Genomic DNA, 25,005 nt, shown 5'->3' with positions numbered 1-25,005 from the left:
ACGCCAGAGGCCCGGGTTTGATCCTGACCATGGGTGCTGTTCGTACGGAGCTTGTACATTCACCCTTTTCTCCAGGTTCTCCGGTTTCTTCCCGCACCCCAAAGATGTACATGTTTGTAGGTTAATTTGCCTTTGGTAAAAACAGTAAATTGTCCTCTAGTAGGGATTGCTGGGCTCGATGGGCCGAAGGGCCTGTTTCCGCACTGTATACCTAAATTAAACTAAACTAAACTCCTTTAATCGTGAAACACCTCAAAATAATTACCCTTTATCTTCTCTTTTATGTGATATATAAATCCACGCAGATGACACCCATCAAAGCTATTTTATGTCATCCCAGTTGTAAATCGTACGCTATGTCCTTCCAAGTGAATAGATCTTTCCTGAGCTCTGAACTGTGCGGTTTGTAAACAATGGCAGAAGCACATGTAGACCATCCATGGAGGAGCTGTTTACAGAGAGTACAGAACCGATACCTTAGTGGCCAATATTTATTTGTAAATCAACATGAATAATTATTTTTTGCGAGGCTTGGTTTTGGCCAAATGGCTGCTGTATTTTCTACATGGTGACCTCTTCAATAATACTTCAGTGGCTGTGAAGAGAGTTTGGATGTCCTGAGGTTGTAAAAGGGCACAAATCTTTTTATTGTAGTCACTATTGTAAAATAAAATACCTAGCAACTAACTTGAGTATAGCAATGAATAATAACAAGGAGATGATCTATACTTTAGGTTGGTAGGGAAATGAATGTCATTTGGGACACAAAAATTGGGTAGCATAGTAGCACAGTGATAGAGTTGCTGCCTTACAGTGCCAGAGACCTGGGTTCGATCCTAACTACGGGTGCTTGTCTGTACAAAGTTTGTACCTTCTCCCTGTGACCATGAGGGTTTTCTCTGGGTGCTCTGGTTTCCTCTCACACTCCAGCCAAGCAGGTTTCTAGGTTAATTGACTTCTGTAAATTGTAAAGTTGTCCCTAGTGTGTAGGATAGTGCTAGTGTGTGGGTGATTGCTGTGCGTGACTGGTGGGCTAAAGGGCCTGTTTCCATGCTGTATTTCTAAAGTCTAAAGTCTTAAAATAATTGCCTGTGCTTCAAAACACTGATAAGAGGATTTTCTCCTATTTAGTGCCACTTCCAAAGATGGCATCTCTAACAATACTATGATGGGAAAGTTAGCCTTGTCTTTTTGGCTGAGCTTAAAGTTGTCAGCTTCTGATCCCCTGGTTTATTTTAACCATTCCTTTCACTAAAGCTACAATTCCCCCTGTTTTGCTTTTATAGGGTGGGAGAAGCCATGAAGATACCGGTATATGAAACTCCAACAGGTTGGAAGTTCTTTGGGAATTTGATGGATGCTGGAAAATGCTCTCTCTGTGGGGAGGAGAGCTTTGGTACAGGTAATGCACTCCTTCGCAACCATCGTATTAAACCCATGACCACATGGTGTAAAACAGCACGGAATGAATTAAGAGAGAGCCAGACCAGATAGCTTATGGAGCTGGAAGCTGGCACTTCTAAGAGTGCAACACCTCCTCAGTACTGATCTGGAAGTGCAAGTCTGGATGAAGTCAATGGAACAAGAGGGAACCTCCATACTCCAGATGGGCCCAGTGACCTGGTTCAGTGTTGTCAATTCTATTTAATTCTGTCCGTCATTAAGGAGTTATCACTGTAAACAACTACTATGATATTGAATTTGAAACAACCCATCACACTGATACATCTATGCATAGTTTTCTTAAAAATAAGCAAATACATGATTTCAAAGAATATCTGTGGTTTTCATTTTATTTATGAAAAGTGCTGGCACAGAGTGTCAGAGTCCCATTTGTGTGCGCCTGTTTGTTGATGCCTTATGGATGTCCAGAGTGATGTTGTAGGCTCAGGTGGAGGCATACAGGAGGAGGCCATTTGGCCCATCGTCTCTGTGAACTCGTGCCGACTGTCAGTCTATGACACTGAGCTCTTTCCTTTTCAGACACATGCAGACTTTTTGTTGTTTAGAAAAAATATAAGCTCCCTTCAGAGTTAACTGGTACCACCTGCTACAACTGGTGATATATCAGTGCAATCGGTACATTGAGTTAAAACAGCAATGTGAAGGATAGAAACTCAAATGGTCAGAAATTAATTTACCTCCCTCCCCCCTCCCTTTCCATCCCCAGCCATTGTCAGTATTAATCAATCCAATCACTTGTTGCAGTTGCATTGAAGCTGGATGGGCTGCAGTCAATTGGAACCTACTATTTCCTACTTTGGTGCCCACCCTTGAGAGGCAGTTCGATTTAAAAACATCTAAAACGTTTTTCCGAATGTCAGAAATGAATTGCGATCTCTCCACAGAGAAAGGTGCAGTTGGAAGCTCTCTTGTAAAGACTTTTGTAAGGGCAAAACATTCTTTGTGGCTTGAGACTGTGTAAATCAGTGTGAGCAAGTAAGGAAGGGGAGGGGAAAAGATGCGTCAGTGGGGAAGCAAGTTTGTTCACACAGCAGCTGTTTTTAATTCTGTGAGAGGCAATGTTTCATTGACTGACTTTATTTGGCAATATCCTGTCAGTGGACCTACAGGGCTGCCTGCATTGCTACACCACAGAATGCAATGGTTTACTTAATAACAAATAATTACTTCTTTGCACCACATTGGATAGCAAAAGGTTCTCATATTGGATGTCATGAATCAAAATGTTGATGGGTTGGTGAATCCTAATATATATATATATATATATATATATATATATATATATATATATATATATATATAAAAATCCATGACTATTATTTATATGTGGATTAAGAAATAGGCCGCTTGACAAGCTTACGTTTCTCTCGCCCCTTTCATTACATCAGGATATCCCAAAGTGCTTCATGGCCAATGGAAGTGTTATAACCTATTAATTTACGTAGAGCAAGGTCCCACAGGCGGGGAGCGATGACGATCAATTTGTTGCATTTTAGTGATTTGGTTGAGAAATGAGTAATGGGCAGGGATGTTGTATCCTTAAATTAAAATGGCAGCTCAGGCCTTGCGTTTAGCATTGTATCTGATGGAAGGCACCACCAACAGTGCTCCAGTCTCTCAGTTGAGCATCGCCTTGTCAGTTTGGATTAAGTGCTGGAGTCTGTGGACTGGGATTCAAACAGCAAACATGCAGAGTCAGAGGGGTGTGTTACCACAGAGCCCGAGCAATGATGGAGTGTGTGGAGTTATGCTGAACCCTGTTCCTGCAGAATTATGCCAAACTTGTGTCAGGAGAGTAGATCTGTATTCAGAATTGCTCTACTGGTGTCAGTTCTCTCGAGGGTATGTCAGTTTTTGCAAGTTATCTAGACTGACGTGTATGCTAAAGCATCTGGAACAGATTGGATGCCTTTGGAATGCATTGGCAGGAGGGGATCTTGGAAACTATTGTTTCTGTGCATTAATTCAATGAGAACATTCCTGATCTTTACCCTACCTTCGTTGCATGCTGCAATTTGTTATTTGTATTGGTTGTTATTGTAATGGCAACATTTCAAAATGTGCAATTAAAAAGACAATTCATTATTCAGCATTGCTGTAATTGCAAGACACCAAAGCCTATTAACCTAAGTTGTGCTAAATAGGCCCACGATCATTGCCCCATACCCAGTCCCCTAGTATGGGCCCTGTCCAATCCTACGGATGATTATACTGGCCAAAACCCTATTGGAGTAGGTTAGTGAGGATCCTTATGTACATGGAGCTCAAATTATGTAATCTGTTGGGATGTTTAGTTTAGAGATACAATGTGGAAACAGGCCCTTTGGCCCACCATGTCCACACTGACCATTGATCCCCCATTCACACTAGTTGCGTGTTATCTTACTTTATTGTCCATTCATTAAACACACAGGGCAATTTTACAGAAGTCAATTAACCTACAAAGTCATCCAGTATTTAAGCTTAGTTACAAAAAAACATACTGTTTTTACCCCCCCCCCCACCCCACCGAACTTTGCCATTTGTTAAAGCTGCCAAGGTTTCTCAATGGTTCTTATTTAAAAATTAAATAATTTAGAAATATTATATTGCACAAATAAGAAAAACACTTAAAAGCACAAAATAATCACAGACATTGAAGTAAATTCAAATACAGGTGCACAACCTTTTATCCGAAAGCCTTGGGACCAGACACTTCTCGGATTTCGGAATTTTTCAGATTTCCGAATGGAAGATTTTTAGCGTAGATTAGGTAGGTAGCGTGGGCGGCTTGAAAAGTCTGGAGCGGCTGCCTCCTCCCCGGAGACCGGGGAATCATTGTAAATCATTGCTTAAATGTTAGTCAGTTAGTTTGGAGGGATTTTATGTGGTGGGGGGGGGGGTGAAGGGGGAAACTTTAATTCTTAGTCCCCTACCTGGTCGGAGAGGCGGGGAGCGGGCAATGCCTTACCGGGTCGCCGTGCAGTAAGCTCCGGAGCGCTGTGGCCGCCGACTCACAACATTGCGGAGCTGGGGGGTGCGGGCGTCCAGCTGTGGGCGGTGCCGGTTGGAGCTCCGACCCCGACAACTCTACCCCTGGCTGCGCGGCACTCCAAATCCAGCGCCGCCCGCGGCCGGACGCTCGCAACCCCAGCTCCGCGATGTTGGGAGTCGACGGCGTCGCAGCGCTGGGATACCAGCGGGGAGCGGGCAATGCCTTACCGGGTCGCCGTGCGGTAAGCTCCGGAGTGCTGTGGCCGCCGACACACAACATCGCGGAGCTGGGGCTGCGGGCATCCGGCCGCAGGCGGCGCTGGATTTGGAGCGCCGCGCAGCCAGGGATAGAGTTGCCGGGGTCGGAGCTCCAACCGGCGCCGCCCGCGGCCGGACGCCCGCAGCCCCCAGCTCCGCGATGTTGGGAGTCGGCGGCCACAGCGCTCCGGAGCTTACTGCACGGCGACCCGGTAAGGCATTGCCCGCTCCCCGCCTCTCCGACCAGGTAGGGGACTAAGAATTAAAATTTCCTGCTTCACCCCCCCCCTCCCCCCTTCACATAAAAGCCCTCCAAACTAACTGACTAACATATAAGCAATGATTTACAGATGTTTAAGTGTCTCTCCGGGAGGAGACAGCCGCTACAGTAGTACAGACCTGGGTTGACCGTGGGTCGTTTCGGGTCAAGTTTGGTGCCAAACGCGAGCTTTGGTGTGCAGACGACATCCTGGAAAAAATGTCCGGTTTTCGGAGCTTTTCGGTTTCCGGAACTCCGGATAAAAGGTTGTGCACCTGTAACTATAAATTTTAACTGAATGCACTCTTATCTATCTTCTTTGCGGCTGTGTAGGAACCATTGCCGAGAGTGTTCATCTCTGGTGCAAGGACTGAGAGCTCTTGTGCTCTGCAACCTGGAAATCGCTGACAGAGTTCAGCCTTCTGGGTTTGTGCTGGTGTCCCAAAGCCTGCAGGAAGTTACAGCATTAACCATGCCATCGACAGGGTTTTCTGTCATGGCCAAAGTGCTGATATGTGATCTGGAACTCTCGCCCGTCCTGCAGACGTTATCCTCATGTATTTAAAAGGGCTGTCAAGAGACAATACTCAATATTGTGGGGCAATCTGGCCAAAACAAGGGAGAAGGGTAGTAAACTGATTGGCTTTGTATAACCATCCCATAGTTACATCAATATAGAATTCATACAGCAGGGAAACAGGCCCTTCAGCCCAACATGCCCATGCCAATCAAGATTCCTCATCTATACTAGTCGCAGCTGCCCAAGTTTGGCCCATATCCATGTACCTATCCAAATGTCTTTTAAGAGTTGTTATAGTATCTGTCCTAACTCCCTCCTCAATCAGCACGTTCCATATACCCACCAGCCTCTGTATGAAAAAGTTTCCCCTCAGGTTCTGATTAATTCTTTCCCCTCTCATTTTAAACTTGGCTCCTCTGGCTTTTGATTCCCTACTCTGGGTAAAAGGCTCTATGCATTCACCCTGTCTATTCCCCTTATGCTTTTATACAACCCTGTAAGATCAACCCTCAGTCTTCTATGCTCAATGGAATAAAGTCCTTCGGGTCCTTGCAACACCCTCCTAAATCTTCTCTGCACACATTCCATCTTAATGGCATCCTTCCCATCGCAGGGTGACCAAAACAGAACACAATGCTCCAAATGTGGCCTCACCGACGTGTTGTACAATATATTGTAATCATGGATATGTCAGTTGAATATAAACTCACCTTCTGCGACAAACCAGCAGCTCCAGTTCCATTCGATCATGTTTACAATTCCAGCAGTAAATCACTGGTTTATTTCTCTGCTGAAATTAAAGAGGAATTCTCAAAACCACCCCATGGTTGTCCCAGTGACCATTCTGAAGGCTGTGTTGCATTTCCAGACAATTACCAATAGCTCCTTGCAATTTTCTCGTACCAAGAGGGGGAAAGAATGAGATTAAACATTGCACTGAGAAGGTAGTCAGATCTGTTATAAAACACACAGTATGAAAGCATATCATTAATCCCCAAATCCTGCTCCCCATGTTAAAATAGCACATTAGCTTTGACTGTAGGTTTAGGTTATAAACTGGTAAGAGCGAGTTGCCAATAACTAATGCAGTCTTCTAAGAAACCATTGGAAGCATGCCAATAATTCTGTAAAATCAGCCTCAGATTTCCCTCTCACGAACCCCACAAATCTTAAGGTTGCCTCAAGATGTTTTCCAGCATCCATCATTCTGAGGTCATTGCAGAAACTTCAGCAAAAGAAAAAAGACATTTTCATTGTTTCTGTCTTCTTTACCCCACAGCTGTTTTTCATATATGAGTTGTGGTTGGTATTGGCATAAGAGATAGGTTACCCCAGGGATCATTCCCATTGCTGAATCTGAAAGTGAGCTATCTGATGCACCGCCACCAATTCTAAATCATTTCTGTTTTTTAAATCCATTCATGTCTCACCCTCTATATGTCTGCAACCACTGCCCTCCTTTAATACCCCAAAATATCTGTCCTCCTCTAATTCCTACATACTGTTCCCTCTGATTTTATACTCCCCTTAATTGACAATTGTTCCTTTAGTTGACCAGTTCCTAACCTTTGGAACCCGCATCACTCAATCTTTCTCAGCTATCTTTTAATATATCTCTTTGATCAACCTTTTAATCAAGAGTCTCATTCCTACCATTTGTGATTAGGTGTCAAATATTTAATTGCTAACATTCAAATAAACTTCTTGGGATGTTTTTGAAGTAGATTCAGTACACTGCAAATTGGTAGTGGAAAGGTAGGCAGCATTATATTGGATATCATAACTACTTTTCCAAGAGCATTTGATTACAGGAACCAAGAAATCTTTCTGCATTTTTATAGGGAATTGCTGAGATTGCGAGCAGAACCTTGTGTGTTTGGTCCTCCATAGCTAAGCACGGATGTACCTGCCACAGAGGGAATGATTCATAAGATAGGTCCCAGCAATGGTGCGTTCACCATTTAAGAAATCATTAGATAGGCTGTGACTGAATTCTGTCAAGTTTAGAAGAAGGAGAGCTGATCGTATCAAGATGCACAAAATTCTCAGAGCTCGACAGGTCTGATACAGGGGAGGTTTTCTTTGCCTGGTTCAGGAGTCTGGGATCAAGGGGCACTGTTTCAGAATAAAAGGTGGATATTTAGAACTGAGATGCAGAGACATTCTTTCACTGTCGGTAGAGAACCATCAGAATTCACCATCCCAGAATGCTGTGGAGGCTTAGTCATTCCATTCATTCAAATCAGATGACTAATGGGTTTTTGGACATAAAAGGAATCAAGGTATACGGGGATAGAAATGGAAAATTGCACTAAGGTTGATCGGCCATGGACTTAATGAATGGCAGGGCAGATTCAAAGGAAAAGGCTTCCTTTTCCTTATGGTTTGGACATCTCCTTTAGGGCATGCAGAATGTTTCTCCTTCTTTCTGATCATGTTCAAAGCAGTGTTAGGCTCTTACCATTCTGAATGGTGACTATCTTCATAATTCACATTAATTGCCACTGATCAGGTGCTACCGATTGCCTTGAGACCTCAGGAGTTTGTAACCTGCAAAGCTGGCAAGCTGCGCGTGTTCCAACTAAAATGGAAGAGTTTTTCAACTGTTCGCTTAATTAGCTGACTGGGTGCCTACAACCCACTCAGAGAAACGGTGTCTCGTTACAAGGCCCATGTCTGAGATCTACCCTCTTCATAGTGTTGGTGATGCATGCCAATGTGAACAGGATAATGCCTGCTGAAGGTGGGTGCAACATGGAATAAACAGATTAAACCCTCTTGCGGGTTGGAAGCTAGGAAAGTTGAAGCATTTTCATCTGCCACTATTCCTGCAGCACAAACATATGGATGATATTTTGTTGCTAATAACCCAGAGGTTCCTCTGTGGATCACACCATAAATCTGACCTGGGGATATATTGTCGTTTCTTCCTTGTCACTGCGTCTAAGTCCAGGGACTCCCTACCCAACAGCACTGTGGAACAAGGCAGACTGCAGAGGTTCAAGAAGATGACTGACTGTCAGTTAGTGAGGAATGATAAATGCTGCTCCTGCCAGAACTGTCCGCATTCCATGAATGGAAAGTTGGATGGCAGGTCAGCAGTCTGACAACATGGAGGCAATGGATGTCAAGGGAGAGAATTGTTCCGCATCAGCGCGGTATATGTGCACATTAATCTCATTAAGCTATGGTCTAATGGTTGTATATTCATTTGACAATGACATATCCACACTGTGCCTTTAGCATTGTAAAGTATGCCAGGCAGGGTATATCATAGGTAGATCATGAGACATGAGGCGATGTTAGGGGACGTAACCAAATGTTTGCTCTCAGAGGGAGGCTTTTAAGGAATGTCTAAGCAAGGATGGAACGTGGAGTGGAGAGATTTAGTGAGGTGTTTCTAAAATTTAGTGGTCAGAATGGTGGAGCAGTTAAAATCAAAGATGGCCAGTCTGCAGAATTAAACAATTTGGGTGTTTTGAATTCAATTAAAATATCCATTTACCAGTACTTAACAGGATATTCTTGTTTCCTTTAACCAGCAGAGCAAGTGTTATAATCACTACCCCACACATGCCTGAAAAATGTTCATATAAATATTTGCGAGTTGGTGCTTATTTGGCAGAATTACTTTTGCAGATCTTGACGCCTCTCTGGCAGCTTGAAATTAATGCTGGAGTGCCTCGTGAAAGTCATTCTTCGCCTATAAAAGGATGAAAGCTGCCTCTTAACGAGGCGCAGTTTCCCAGAGAAGGTCGCAGGCAGCCAGCCAGCTGTTTGTTGGAATTGTTGAAAAACTCTTCCATTTTAGTTCGGAACACTCCGCAGATCGCTGGCTTGGCAAATATCAATTTCCTGAGGCCATGAGGTAATGCTTAGCACCTGAGCAGTGGCAATTAATGGGCATGAACTGAATAGTCGTGAAACAGAGCTGCAACAGTCCGTGCTGAGAATGAACGCCATTAGAAGGAGGAGGAGATGGTTCACTAATCAAGACCACGACGGGCCTTTAGGGCCAAGTTAAGAGTCTACATTTTTAAGAATTCTGAAACTTGAAGAATACAAGATGGCACCAGAAACTAATGTGGCAACTTCAGAAACAAAAGTGGCAACTAGAGTTACCGAATAGAAAAAAAAGGCCCTTTGGCTGATTGAGTCCATGACGACCATCGACCACCCACCCACACTAGCCCCACATTATCCCACATCATCCACTCCTTACACACGAGGAGAAATTTACAGATTACAATTAACCTACAAACCCGCACGTCTTTGAGATGTGGGAGGAAACTGGCTCCTTAATTTTGTAACTATGTTCCCTTGTTTCCACTCCCTTACTATGTGAATACTGCAACATCTTCACTGCCGAGACCCCTTAGAATCTTACATTTTTTAATATGGTCACCCCTCATCCTTTTAACCTCAAAAGAATGTAGACCCAAACGTTTGAGTTTCTTATGGGGGCAGCCCTCTCCTCACAAAATTGAGCCTGGTGAATCTCCTTTGCATTGCCTTCAATACTACAAAGCTAGATGAACACACAGGGGAGCCAGGTATAGAAGGGGATAGAGGAAGGTCAAGAGTGAAGGGAGGAGGTTCACATGGGGCATAGAACTAGCAAAGAATATTCAGGTCAACTGTTCCGATTCTGGGCGATATTTTCAATGCAATATCTACCCCAAGTTTGCATGTTCAAAATATTCCTTTCAAGGCCAGATTATAGAACTTCTTTCCACATGTTGAATCCAGCCAACGATCTTTTCCATTCATGGAGTTTCCCTTCCACGCTATATCCTGCCAAAACAAAAATGGTATCTGGTGAAAAAAACTTGTTTAAAAGGAATTACTTGCCTCAGCATCCTATACATTGTTCTGTGAATTTTGCTTATGGATGTTCATTTTGAAAGAAAAAAAGTGTCAGCAAACTTCCAGTCTTACTGGGAAGGATACTATTTTGAGAAACAATTTAATTTGGTGGTAAATCTTTGCTCTGATAAAACAGTGACCAGTTAGAGCACATTGTAAAATGATAAAATGATCTGGTTTTTTTTTGCAGCATTGCTTCGAGTGATAATATATTGGGTGCAGATACTGGAAATATCCCTTCCCCCCCCCGTTTTCTTTTTCAAAATAAGGCCATGGGATATAGAAAATAGAAAAAGAGCAACTCAGGAACAGGCCCTATTACCTACAATGTCTGAACAACCATATAACCATATAACCATCTGAACAATTACAGCAATGAAACAGGTCATCTCGGCCCTACAAGTCCGTGCCAAAAATTCTTTTTTGCATACCAAGGTATTAAATGTCAATGAATGAATGCACTGACTAAGTTACAAAGTATACTTTGCCACATGTAACAAGTCACAGTGGAATTCTTTGCTTGCATACCCAAGGTATGCAAATAGTCACCACATAAGGGCACTGACTAAGTTACAAAGTATACACTGTATCCATGCCAGGTCCCCCATCGTTCTCCCCCAACCCCCACTCCCACCCCCCTGACAGCGGTCCCCCACGCCAGGTCCCCATTGGCCTCACTTCCATGTGGTCAATCCTCGTCCAATGATGCCAAGACCTCACCTGCCTGCAATACCTCTACATTCCCTGCATTTCCAGGATATTCTGCATATGTGCTTATCTATAAACTTCTTAAATGCTACTCATGTATCTGCTTCTGCCACCGCCCCAGCAGTGTGTTCTGGGCACTCTGTAAAAAAACTTGCCCTGCACATCTCCTTTAAACTTTACCCCTCTCGCCTTAAAGCCATAGCCTCTATTCTTTGACATTCCCACCTGGAGAAAAAGTTTCTACCTGACAGTCTACCCCGGCTATATCTGTCTGGATTTTATATACTTCCATCAGGTCTCCCCTCAATCTCTGTCATCACAGAGAAAACATTCAAAATCTGCCCAACCTTTCCTGGTGGTTAATCCCACTTAATCCGAGCATCATTCTGGTAAGCCTCTTCTGCACCCTCTCCAAAGTATCCACAGGGCAGTCACGGTGGCGCAGTGGTAGAGTTGCTGCCTTACAGCAAAATGCAGCACCGGAGACCCGGGTTTGATCCCGAATATGGGCGCTGTCTGTTACGGAGTGTGTACGTTCTCCCCGTAACCTGCGTTGGTTTTCTCTGAGATCTTCAGTTTCCTCCCACATTCCAAAGACGTACAGGTTTGTAGGTTAATTGGCTTTATGTATATAAAAATTGTCTAGTCCAACTTCCAGTATAGTCCCTGGTGGACTCTTTGGAAGGTATAAGGTACAAGGTACATCCTGCCAATAATGGACGACCAGAATTGCACACAATACTCCAAATCCAACCTAACCAAAGTCTTGTAAAGTTGCACCATGGCTTCCTGTCTCTTATACCCAAAGAAGGCAAGCATACCACAGGCCATCTTTACCGCTCTTCCTACTTGTGTTGCCACTTTCACGGAGCTATGGACCTGGACCCCAAGATCCCTCTGCACACCTCTGCCTCCAAGGGTCTTCCCATCAACTGTACACCTTCCCCTTACATTTGACCTCCCAACATGCAACACCTTTGTTGTCTGCACCATTAGTCACAAAGAGAAACTCCACCAAGCTGTTCTCAGTCTGCTGATCCCATACTGTGGATTCAGTTAGAAGCAGTGCCACATGTTGCTGGATATATTGGCTTGGATTCTCTTTAGAAAAGCTCACCACCAAAAATTGTCATTTGCATACTTGCTGTCCAAGCACTCTGACCTTGCCCATATAACCATTGACAACCTGGCTGGCTTGACGATAGGATCAACCTGACTGGTGAGGGCTTTGGAGAGAGCAAGATGTTTTTTTGTAACCTGGAGACCAGAGTGTTATCAACAAGCAGGAGTACATGTGTTTTTATCTAATTGCCATACTGCAATTGACCCACAAGGAATCCCGTGGATTTCTTAATTTCCCTGTTGGCCTCAAGTTAAGCAGGTGATTGTTGCCATTGTCCCAAACGAGAAGCTGGAAAGGATTTTCTCTAAGACACCACATTTAAGCAGCCATCAACTGCAGGTGCAGTCGGCACTTACATGTGCTTTGAATTGGGCATTTCTCCGACACTGATTAAGTCCACTATGTTGATATGAGGCAGACCTGATAATGCACAAAGCTGTCTTCCATTAAAGGGAGCTTATCCTAATACTATCCGGCTGTGGCAAGGAATGATCCTGCCTCATTTAAAGTCAAGATGTTCTCAGTCAAAGATCTCCTATCTCCATTTGTCTTCCTTCACCCATAAATCCAGAGTATGTCAAACGTGTTTGCTCACCGTTCTTATCAATGGATGTTTCTGTTTCCCTGCCTTAGATTGCACTTTCTCCTTTCCCCTGTTGTAAATTGGAGTGAAAGGTAATTGGATTCAGTGGCAATGGGTGTTTGTATTGGCCATGGCCCATTGGGTTGTATTCATGTCTCTGCGATAGTCAGAATAGCTTTGTACGTGGGAGATCATATCTCACAAATCTGATTACGTTTTTGGAGAGGTCATCAAGAGAATTAGTGAGAGCAGGGGCAGAGCAGGCAGTGGAGTGCCGCAAGGCTCGGTGTTGGGGCCGCAACTGTTTACCATATATATTAATGATTTGGAAGAGGGAATTAGGAGCAACACTAGCAAGTTTGCGGATGACACAAAGCTGGGTGGCAGTGTGAACTGTGAAGAGGATGTTAGGAGGTTGCAGGGTGACCTGGACAGGTTGGGTGAGTGGGCAGATGCAGTATAATATAGATAAATGTGAGGTTATTCACTTTGGTGGCAAAAACAAGGGGGCAGATTATTATCTCAATGGGGTTAGGTTGGGTAAGGGGGAGGTACAGCGGGACCTGGGTGTCCTTGTACACCAGTCACTGAAAGTTGGCATGCAGGTACAGCAGGCAGTGAAGAAAGCTAATGGAATGTTGGCCTTCATAACAAGAGGATTTCAGTATAAGAGTAAAGAGGTTCTTCTGCAGTTGTATAGGGCTCTGGTGAGACCACATCTGGAGTATTGTGCACAGTTTTGGTCTCCTAATTTGAGGAAGGACATCGTTGTGATTGAGGCAGTGCAGCATAGGTTCACGAGATTGATCCCTGGGATGGCGGGAATGTCATATGAGGAAATATTGAAAAGACTAGGCTTGTATTCACTGGAGTTTAGAAGGATGAGGGGGTATCTTATAGAAACATATAACATTATAAAAGGACTGCACAAGCTAGATGCAGGCAAAATGTTCCCAATGTTGGGTGAGTCCAGAATCAGGGGCCACAGTCTTAGAATAAAGGGGAGGCCATTTAAGACTGAGGTGATAAAAAACGTTTTCAACCAGAGAGTTATGAATTTGTGGACTTCCCTGCCACAGAGGGCAGTGGAGGCCAAATCACTGGATGGATTTAAGAGAGAGTTAGATAGAGCTCTTGGGGCTAGTGGAGTCAAGGGATATGGGGAGAAGGCAGGCACGGGCTATTGATTGGTGGCGATCAGCCATGATCACAATGAATGAAAGGGCCGAATGGCCTCCTTCTGCACCTATTTTCTATGTTTGTATGTTTCTGCCCCCGTTTGTGCGCAATCTAAGCAGATCTCCGACCCTTGGACATATTTTGTGCTCCTCCAATTGTCTGTTTTATCTTCTCTCCACCACCAGCACTCAGCAGCCAAGACTCAAATGTCTGAAATACTCCCCCGAAACTCTTCCCCCTTCATATCATCCTCCCTTTCCACCTTTACGATGACCTGTAGACCTATGTCTCTGACCAAGCCTTGCCTGCTTTAATGTTTTCTCGCATTGGCAGGGCAGCAGTATTTCTTCTGATAATGATCATGTGATGCATCACTATGTTAACTCTCTTGTTCTCGTATTAATCAAAGGGATAACGTAAGGGATGTGGTTGGTTGAAGGCAACTTTATAGCAGGGGGTTCTGCACTTTGAGTTTTTTCACAGAGAGGCTAGGAGCTCAGTCTGTTTGCAGATTCACACAGTGGGCGATTGTGGCCACACAGCTCAGTACTGAATCATGTGGCTTCTACTTGAATGAAAAACTATATTTTTATTCAAAACATGCAGCCGAACAGCGATACAGCAATAACGTGAGCACAGTATACAAGGAATGTCACGGGGAAACAATTTATGCTCTGATTGACATGATCTTTTCTGTCCACTGTTAGTCAGAATCAAAAAGCTTTACAATGAGGAGGGATTGGATAACAATTGGCCCATTGTTTCCATGCCAACCAAAATTGAGGTTTTATATTATTCCTGATTCTTGCTCTCAGACTGTAGTTCAGCCCACTGGTTATTACTCTTCAGGTGAACATTTTAAATGTGATGAGTCCTTTCCTCCGCTGACCCAACCTTCCCTCCCCCACAAGTTTCAAACCAAAAAATAATAGTTCAACAGATTGATGGAAGTTGGAATTTCTCTTTACGGTTGAAGGCAAGCAAAGTAATGGAAGCCATGTTGTGGTTTGAGTTTGATCTTGCACAGAGGATATGCATATGCAGAGGGATTGGTGGGAAGACCATTGTGGGAATGGTGGCATGGTGGCGCAAAGGCAGAGTCGCTGCCTTACAGTGCTTACAGCGCCAGGGACCCTAGGGTTCGATCCTGACTACGGGTGCTGTCTGTACCTAGTTGGTACGTACTCCGCGTGACCTGCATGGATTTTCTCCGAGATCTTCAGTTTCCTCCCACACTCCAAAGATGTACAGGTTTGTAGGCTAATTGGCTTAGTATAAATGTAATAACTGTCTCTAGTGTGTGTGTATGATAGAGTTATTGTGCGTGGATCATTGGTCAGTGCAGACACAGTGGGCCGGAGGGCCTGTTTCCACGCTATATCTCTAAACTAAACTAAAATTGCAAAAAAGTGCAGATGACAAATTTCTGAAATAAAGACAGAAAATGCTGGAAAACTCAGTAGGTCAAGCATCATCTGCGGAAAGAGGAAGAGCTAATATTTCAGGTCTAGGACCTTTCATGGGGGCTGAAGGGGTTGGTGGGAACCAGATAATGGTACTTGAGTTCAAAATGCTGAATACAAGTCCAAGTAATTCATTAGATATGGAAGATTTAGAGCAAACTGATCACAGTGATTATGGCTATAAAACAGAGGTCCCCTTCTTTAGCATCTCAACACCCAGTATGCCCGCGCTGACTGCACCCCTCCCCTTGAGTATCCCCAGTCCCACCCCTTTGAGTGTTCCTCTCCTTAGGTTGACCTGCACTCCCATGGGACTCTGACTCAATGTTGCCTTATAAAAGGGAATTGGGAAATTAATAGGAAAGGATAAATCTTCCAGGTGATGGAAAAGAGCAGAAGGAGAGATACTACTGGAGAGAACGGACATGAAATCCAAATGTTCCACTTTCATTGGCTTCTGATTATGTGTTTCTCTGCACCATCTGCAGTAGCCCTGCTCGGGAAGTCACGTGGTGTTTTATTATGTCTGTTGCAGGCTCTGACCACATTCGAGAGAAAGACGGTCTCTGGGCTGTTTTAGCGTGGCTGTCCATCATTGCAGCTCGTAAACAGAGTGTGGAGGACATACTGAAGGATCACTGGGCAAGGTTCGGTCGGAATTACTACTGCAGGTGAGACGGATAGTCAGCCATGTCGGGACATTGCAATTGTGAAGGCAGGGCCCATAAACATTCATTGGACTCACCACTGATTCACCTTATTTCATATTCCAGAATGTTGAATCATTACAGCAAGGCTGTGCTGTAACTTACTCCACTGTCCAGCTCTCCCATGCTCCGGTTATTTATTACATTGGCGACTATCTTTGTGATCACTATATTAAAGAATAATAAGCACTTAGACATTTATTGGATATAAATTATTTTTCTCTAGATATTCCAAATCTCTAAATAGTCAATCAGATGTTTGGAAAGTGGCTGCCAATAACACTAATGTAGCAGGTTGACATTGTTTCAGAGATAAATGTCAGTCCCAGGATAGCTCCAATGCATTCAAAACAGTGCCACCTGTTCTCTTACATCACCCTGAGTGGATCGACAGGACCTCGGTTTAAAGTCCAACCTGAAAGGTGGCACCGCCAGTACTCCCAAAATTATGCTCTGATTCATGACCTTCAATTAACATGGCAATTCACATCAGTAATGCTGAATTTTAGGCCAACCTTTCCGAACATCAACAACGGGGCCTCTCTATTTACTCTGCCACAGCTCCTGCAAATTCCTCTTCCGGTGCTTTCCCCTCGTCCTCAGACTCCATAGATCCATAGAATCCTACAGCATGGAAACAGGCCCTTCACACCAACTTGTCCAAGATGCCCCATCTACGTTTGTCCCATCTGCCTGCATTTGCCCATATTCCTCTAAACCTTTCCTATCCATGTACCTGTCCATATGTCCTTTAAATGTAGTTATAGTAATTATCTCAACTACCTCTTCTGGCAGCTCATTCCATATACTCATCACTCTCTGTGTGGAAAAAGTTGTCTCTCAGGTTCCTATTAAATAATTCCCATCTCATCTTAAAGCTATGTCCTCTGCTTGTTGATTCCTCTACCCAGTGTAAAAGACTCTGTGCATGAACATGTTTATTCCTCTCATGGTTTACACTCATCTATAAGATTACCCCTCAGACTCCTGCACTCCAAGGAATAAAGTCCTAGCCCACCCCACCTCTTCCCTACAGCTCAGGGCCTCAAGTCCTGTCAAAACCTCACAAATCCTCTCAGCACTCTTTCCAGCCTAACAACATCCTATAGCAGGGTGACCAAAACTGAACACAATGCTACAAATGTAGCCTCAGCAACGTCTTTTGAAACTGTAGCATGACATGCAAATGTTTATACTCAATACCGTGAATGATAAAGGCCAATGTACCAAAAAGTCCTCTTTACCACCCCATCCACCTGTGGTGCCAATTTCAGGGAACTATGTACCTATACTCTTAGATCCCTCTGCTGTACAACACTCCCCAGAGCCCTACCATTCATTGTTAAGGTCCTGTCCTGGTTTGACTTCCCAAAATGCCACACCTCCCTCTTATCTGCATTAATCTCCTTCAACCATCCCTCTGCCCACTTGCCCAACTGATCAAGATCCTGTTGTGATTTTTAATAATCACCTTCGCTGTCTATGATACCGCCCACTTTAATCTAATCTGCAAAGCTGCTAAGCATGCCATGTACAATCTCATCCAAATTGTTGATGTGTATCACAACAGCAAAGGGCCCAACACCAATCTCGGAGGTAAATCACTAGTCACAGGCCTCTAGTCTAAAAAAACAGTCTTCTACATTCATCCTCTGCTTCCTTTCATGAAACCAATTCTATATCCAATTGGTTAACTTCCCTGAACCCATGCAATCTAACCTTCCAGAGCAGCCTACCATTCAGAACCTTATTCCATTGACTCCATCTTCCGCCATAATCCTGCACTTTCCTGTATCATAATCTTGTAAATTCCATACTTTGATCTTCACACACCTCCCTCAGTACCAAATAAGTTGCGCCGGGAGGTCTGCTGGCAGTGACCTCTGGTGATGAGCTCCCATCAACAGAGCAGTGGTGTGATGATCACAGTGTTGTGAGGCTCACCTTCACCCTGGATGGCAATGACAAGCCCTCAACATGACAGCTGTTATAAATTCCACATTAAGGATATCTCAAAGTCAGGCCATTTGTTCAGCAATCATAGACCCAAGATGCCCTAGTTTAAATGTTCCAGAGAAAACACTGAACACACCTAGTTAAAAAATTAGGAACATATTTCTCTGACATGTAATGGGACTTTACAGCCAGTGGTCTGCTTTGTAAGCCCAGACATTGAAATGAAGTGAAATGCAGCAACCAAATTCTGCACAGTAATCTTCTATAGAGGAATGCAGAAATAATTATATTGTCTGGTGGTAATATTAGTTAAGAGATGACTTAGGCCCCAGGACAACTGGAAGAAAGTCTTGCTCTTCTTCATCAGTGGCTGCATGTTCTTCTACTATCAGATCAATGCCTACTATGTTCTGTTGTGCTGAAGCAAAGCAAGAATTTGACAACATGACAACATGACAACAAACTCACTTGAACTTGAGATCTTTCTGTTTCCTTTCTCCCTCATGCATTTTCTCATCATCCCCTTAAATCTATCTCTGCTAATCATTTCAACCATTCCCCGTTGGAGCGAGTTCCACATTCCCACCACTCTTGGAGTTAAGAAATTCCTCCAAAATTCTCTATTCAATTTATTAGTGATTTCCTTACACTGATGGGACTCTTGATTTGCTCTTTTCATCATTGACTTATGTCCTTCGCATCAACCCCTTCAAACGCCTCCCTAATATTAAATCCTCTACCACCTCAAGCTCTGTGTTTCTCTTTTCCAGGGAAAGGTGACCCATCCCGCCCAATCTTAACTGAGAAGAATTTTAGAGTTTGAATATAATCCTTACAAGTGTTTGGTATATCTCTAATATTTATTTTGTCCTTTTCATAATATAGCCGGAAATGTGTTTGGTCACAGAGCCATAGAATGATACAGTGTGGAAACAGACCCTTTGGCCCAACTCGCCCACACGGGCCAACATGTCCCAGCTACATTAGTCCCACGTGCCTGCGTTTTGTCCATATCCCTCCAAACTTGTCCTAACCATGAACCTGTCTAACTGCTCCTTGAACGTTGGGATAGTCCCAGACTCACCTACCTCCTCTGGCAGCTTATTCCATACATCCACCACTCTTTGTGTGAAAAAGTTACCCCTCAGATTCCTATTAAATCTTTTCCCCCTCACCTTAAATCAATGTCCTCTGGTCCTTGATTCACCTACTCTAGGCAAGAGACTCTGTACATCTACCTGGTCTATTCCTCTCATGATCTTATACACCTCTATAAGATCACACCTCATCCTTCTGCACTCCAAGGAATAAAGTCCCAACTTACTCAACCTCTGCCTATAGTTCAGACCCTCTAGTCCTGGCAACATCCTCATAAATGGTTCTCCAAAATTTTTGCATTTAACTAAATCCCATTGTTTTTCAATTCCATTCTCTAGCAGTGAATCCCAGTGACTCTTTTGTTATTTCTATTTGTTTCTCTGCGCTGCTGTGACACACATTCCTAGACTCCCCTATACCCCATTTAGAGTTTCATTTTCCAACCCGTTATCCAATAATGCCCCTGTCCCACTTAGGAAACCTGAACGGAAACCTCTGGAGAATTTGTGCCCCACCCAAGGTTTCCGTGCGTTTCCCGGAGGTTGCAGGTGGTTGCCGGAGGTTGCAGGTAGTGGAAGCAGGTAGGGAGACTGACAAAAACCTCCGGGAACCTCCGGGAACAGCACAGAAACCTTGGGTGGGGCACAAAGTCTCCAGAGGTTTCCGTTCAGGTTTCCTAAGTGGGACAGGGGCATTACTCTCTCTAATAGAAACTGAGGTTGATCTGCTTAGTGAAAGCTAGAGATTTTCAGATGTTTGGTGGGTAAGTCTGGACTGTTCTTCAAAGAGTCAGATGGAAAATGGGACCTGGGTCCAGGTATGTCTTGAAGACAATAAATCCTTTTTAATGCAAATGCTGGCCACTGGACCTTGGAGTCAATGTACTGGGGCTGTATGTTCTTCATGCAAAGGTTACAAGTTAACGGGAAACAAAAAAAACTTCCAGATGTTGGAATCTTGAGTAGAAAAACTAACTGCTGGAGGCAGGTTAGGCAACATCCATGGGGGGGAAAGGACATTGCGAGTGTAGATCCTTCTTTAGATTGATGAAAGGTCCTGATCTAAAATGTTATTTATTCATTTCCCTCCACTGAGAATGCCTGGCTTGGTAAGCTCCCCCAGCAGTTTTCTTTTACTTGACAAGTCGACTGACCTGTTTCATCACCTGAACTAAATGTCCGATATATGTGTCTCCACCTTATCTAACTCTCTCCAACATGCATAACCTGTAGGAGCTCATCACCTTAATCGCAACACCATCCCAATTTGGGACAAGTGGTGGCTCTTCCTTCATTGATGGTGACTCTACATCCTGAAACTCCTAACCCACCAGCAATGTGGGAGCATCTTCACCCAGGCAGATTACAGTGGTTTAAACAGGTGACTCATCACTACCTACTCAGGGACAGTTTGAGGCGGACAGTGAACGATGGCCTAGTCTTAAGCCCTTATACATGTAATGATGCAGTAAGAGGCCAACCAGCTTGTTGGCTGCATTACAACTCCTGGAGAAGCAATCTCATTCGTCCCATTTCCCCTCCCCTTATTTATCTGTATATCTCTGTGGAGTGCTGTGTATTCTGCTGTAGGGACGACACGGTGGCTCAGCGGTAGAGTTGCTGCCTCACAGCGCCAGAGGCTCAGGCTTGATCATGGCGACGAGAGCTGTCTGTACCGAATTTGTACGTTCTCCCTGTGATTCTGTTGGTTTCCTCTGGGTGCTCTGGTTTCCTTCAACACTCAAATGATGCACAGGTTTGTAGGTTAATTGGCTTTGGTAAAAATTGTAAATTGTCCGTCTTGTGCAGGTTAGTACTAGTATATGGGGATGATCGCTGGTCTGCGCGGTCTCGGAGGGTTGAAGGGCCTGCTTCCACACTGTGTCTCCAAAGTCTAAAGTGTACAATCTGCAACTTATAATAATCCTCTGTGCCTACAGACCTGTGCCTCGTACAATTGTCACAAGCCTTGTGCCTGTAAAATCTTTCTCTGTTTACGAGCAGGTTTGATTATGAGGAAGTGGATCCGCGGGTGTCCTTCTACTTGATGAGGGACCTTGAAGCTCTAATCACAGAACGATCATTCGTAAACCAACAATTTGCTGTAGGAAATCACAATTACACAGTGGAGAAAACAGAAAACTTCGAGTACACAGATCCTGTTGATGGCATTGTGACCAGGAACCAGGTCAGTGGTCAATCAATTCTACATGCACTCGATTCGAGATTAGACTGCAGTTGAAAATGTTATGAATTTATGTTTCCAGAGAAATGTACCTTACATTTCCACAGCATCTTTCACCACAGAAAATGTACCAAAGCACTATACATTGAAGGACGTACTTTCCTAAAGTGTGGCCACTGTTGTAATTTCTGAAGTGTAGCAAGCAACAGTAGACTAAAAAATAGTTTCTACCCATGTGCGATAAAAGAACTTAACTCTAACAGAGAACACTGGGGGAAGCACAATATAATTCGGGGTGCAAGATAATGCGCAATGTTCTTTAAAAATGTTTTTAATACCTATTTATATTTTCTTTACTGATCTTGTGCATATGTGAGTCAATGGTTGTTGTGTTTTGTTCTTTTTTAAATCTTTTATCCTGTGTCGAAGGAGATGCAATGAAATTTTGTTGCACAATTGTTGTGCAATGACAATAAACGTATTCTATTCTATTCTATCCTACACACACTGCCTTCCCACAAACAGCAGCTCATTCCTAAATTTGTAATTTTAGTTTTGTCCTGTCATTTTTTAAGTAAAGACACTGGTCAGGACACCAAGGAGATCTCTTTTGGGCCTGTCCCACTTAGGCAATATTTCAGCAGACTGCCGGTAACTGTCAAGTTGCCGGCAGTCGCCTGAAAACCCGGGAACTGGAACGGCGAGTGTCAGAGTGGAACACAAACACACAAATACATAGCAAAGGCGGGGGCCAGGGCAAGCGGGGGAGCGTTCTGAAATTCACATGGTACAAAGCCAAGGTGATCCTGACCCACCATCTAATTCATTGGAGACCCTTGGACTTTCTTTAATCAGACTTTATTGGACTATATCTTGCAATAAACATTATTCCCTTTGTCCTGTATCTGTACACTGTGGACTGCTTGATTGTAACCATGTATAGTCATTTCACTGACTGGACAGCATGTAACAAAAAACTCTTCACTGGACCTCTGTACACGTAACAATAATAAACTAAACTTAACACATCTCCTCTCATGGGTCATCACCTCAGTGAATGTGTCAGCCTTACGTCATTCACTTTGCTGCCTGATCCCCATTAATTGAATGGAAAGTTACAGCAGAGAAAAGGGCCCTTCAGCCCACCCAGCCCAGCCAACCATCGATCACCCATTCATACTAGTTTTGTGTTACATCCAGTCCCTACACACTAGGGGACATTTACAGATGTCAATTAACCTACAAACCCCCATGTCTTTGGGAGGTGAGCGGAAACCAACGCACCCGGCCGGGGGAAGCCCACGAGATCGCAGGAAGAACGTGCAAACTCCACACTCCACTCAACACAGACAACACCTAAGATTGGGATTGAACCTGGGTCTCTGGCAGTGTGAGGCAGCGGCTATCCCACCTGTGCCATTGTGTAGACTTTTAATTAATCCTTTTGGTTGATCTCACCCGTGGATCTCACACTTTATTGTATATTCACAGCCCTCTAGTTGGTGAAATCCCTCCTCACCTAAATGGATGGCCCTTTATCCAGACTCTATGAATGGCTGCATTTAACTAAAAGTCGTTCTTTCCTTTTATATATTCCCTGGTAGTCTATGCTGAGAACATTTTAGTAGTCTTATTACCATGGGCTCCTTCATGTCTCATTTAAACTTTTGTGGTCACAAATGACTATGTCGGTTTGCATGTTAATCAAGATCATGGTGTAACATTGTTTAAGGAGCCGCAAAAGAAAGTTAAACATTGTAAACTGCTTTTCGGTTTTGATGGTAATTGCACTGTCAGGCTCATATTTATTATATTATAAAACAGATTGAAATACAATTGCACAGGAAAAGACTCAGGAAATGAGTTAATTGCTGCTTCCCTGATTGGGGCTCATGGATTTTGTTCCGATTACCCTACTTTGTAATCTATATTTTGTGTTTTGTTGCCAAGTATTTACATTTAATTTCATAAATGTTATGTAAAGGATGATGGTTGGAATGATGTGTATATTTTTTAGAGAACGTTTTGCATCTCAGGCCCCCGAGAAGCCTCAAAGTAAACTGTAGTTGGGGAAGTAGCATTTCAAATGTGGTCATTATACACAGAGAGATCCCACAAATGGTACCTGGATATGGATGGCTCATTTGTTTCCATTGATACAGTTTGAAAGATCAATGTCTGGCCGAACGCTGCATTCCCTCCATATTATGCCATGGGATCTTTGATGATTGTTGGAAAGAACAGCCAAACTAGGTTTTGTGCTCAAGCCACTGGAGTCAAACTGACACTCTCAGCCTCTTGCCTCAGATGTGAAGGGGCTCTCTGCTCAGCCACACTTGGCAATGTCACAGTCAGAAATCCAGAACAGTGTCAGGGATGAGGGATGCCACAGATAGACAGGAGGAGCTCACATATGATTAAGGAGCATACACAATGCAGCAACTGACCACATGGCCCAAATAGTCCATGACAGTCACATAGAAACATAGAAACATAGAAATTAGGTGCAGGAGTAGGCCATTCGGCCCTTCGAGCCTGCACCGCCATTCAATATGATCATGGCTGATCATCCAACTCAGTATCCCGTACCTGCCTTCTCTACATACCCTCTGATCCCCTTGGCCACAAGGGCCACATCTAACTCCCTCTTAAATATAGCCAATGAACTGGCCTCAACTACCCTCTGTGGCAGAGAGTTCCAGAGATTCACCACCCTCTGTGTGAAAAACCACACCATTTCTCACCCAAATGCATCTCCTTTTTCCTTGTTGGGTTTGTCCAACTTCCCCATAAGTGCTTCTCTGCTATTTACCCCAACTACTGGATGCCTGGATTAGGAGGTATTATCTACAGGGAGAGGTTGGACAGACTTAAATCGTTTTCTCTGGAATGGCAGAAGTTGCACAGAGGCATTTATAGGGTAAACAGTCAGAACCTTTTTCCCATGGATGGAATACTAGCTTTAAGATGAGAGGGGCAAAGTTTAAAGGAGATGATTAGGTCAAGATTTTTTATACAGTGCCCGGAACGCACTGCCAGGATTGGTAGTTGAGGCAGATACGATAGTGGCATTGAAGAAACTTACAGATTTACAAGGATGTGCAAGGAATGCTGGGATATGGATCACGTGCAGGCAGATAAGACCAAAGATCATAGAGTTCCGCTCTAGTATCTTTGGATAAGAGTTGGTCTTGGCATCATGTTTGGCACAGACATTGTGGGATGAAGGGCCTGTTCTTGTGCTGTATTGCTCTATGTTCTATATTCTACGTACTCCCTGTGGGAACGAGTTCCACATTCTCACAAATCTCGGGGTACAAAATGTTTGTCTGAATTCCTTGCTGCACTCTCCTCCAGTGTGCAGAGAAGATCAAAGAGACTTTGAAGACAAGTTCACCTTCGAAAGGATATATAGAGTAAATAGAAAGAAACGCCTTCCAGTGGCTGGTGGATAGATGGGGGATGTAAAGAAATGCATGTGTTTTAAAGGAAGTAAACCCTTTAAAAGTAAGGTTCCTCAGTCACCACAGGGAATAAATGCAAGAAGTCACATGATAGAAATCTAACCGTGCCAAGCGGAAATATTGTTTTGAAAAAGAGCATCCCAGTTATGAATATTACTTGATTTTGATTTTAATTCTCACCAGTATTTACATGCTTGGAA

The 25,005-nt window shown here is 43.7% G+C and overlaps 1 protein-coding gene across 1 annotated transcript in view; it reads left to right on the top strand.

Annotated features, from left to right (window-relative positions):
• pgm5 (phosphoglucomutase 5) overlaps positions 1–25,005 on the top strand; it is a 134,797-nt gene that overhangs the window by 91,197 nt on the left and 18,595 nt on the right. The window contains exons 7-9 of the mRNA XM_055632514.1: positions 1,287–1,402; positions 15,932–16,067; positions 21,161–21,344. Of these exons, the coding sequence (XP_055488489.1) occupies positions 1,287–1,402; positions 15,932–16,067; positions 21,161–21,344 (436 nt within the window). The remainder of the gene's footprint in view (positions 1–1,286; positions 1,403–15,931; positions 16,068–21,160; positions 21,345–25,005) is intronic.

This window comes from Leucoraja erinacea, chromosome 3 (genome assembly GCF_028641065.1).
Source record: "Leucoraja erinacea ecotype New England chromosome 3, Leri_hhj_1, whole genome shotgun sequence".
NCBI lineage: Eukaryota > Metazoa > Chordata > Chondrichthyes > Rajiformes > Rajidae > Leucoraja > Leucoraja erinaceus.
The sequence above is the reverse complement of the archived record's forward strand: the minus strand, read 5'-3'. Positions and strand labels throughout refer to the sequence as shown.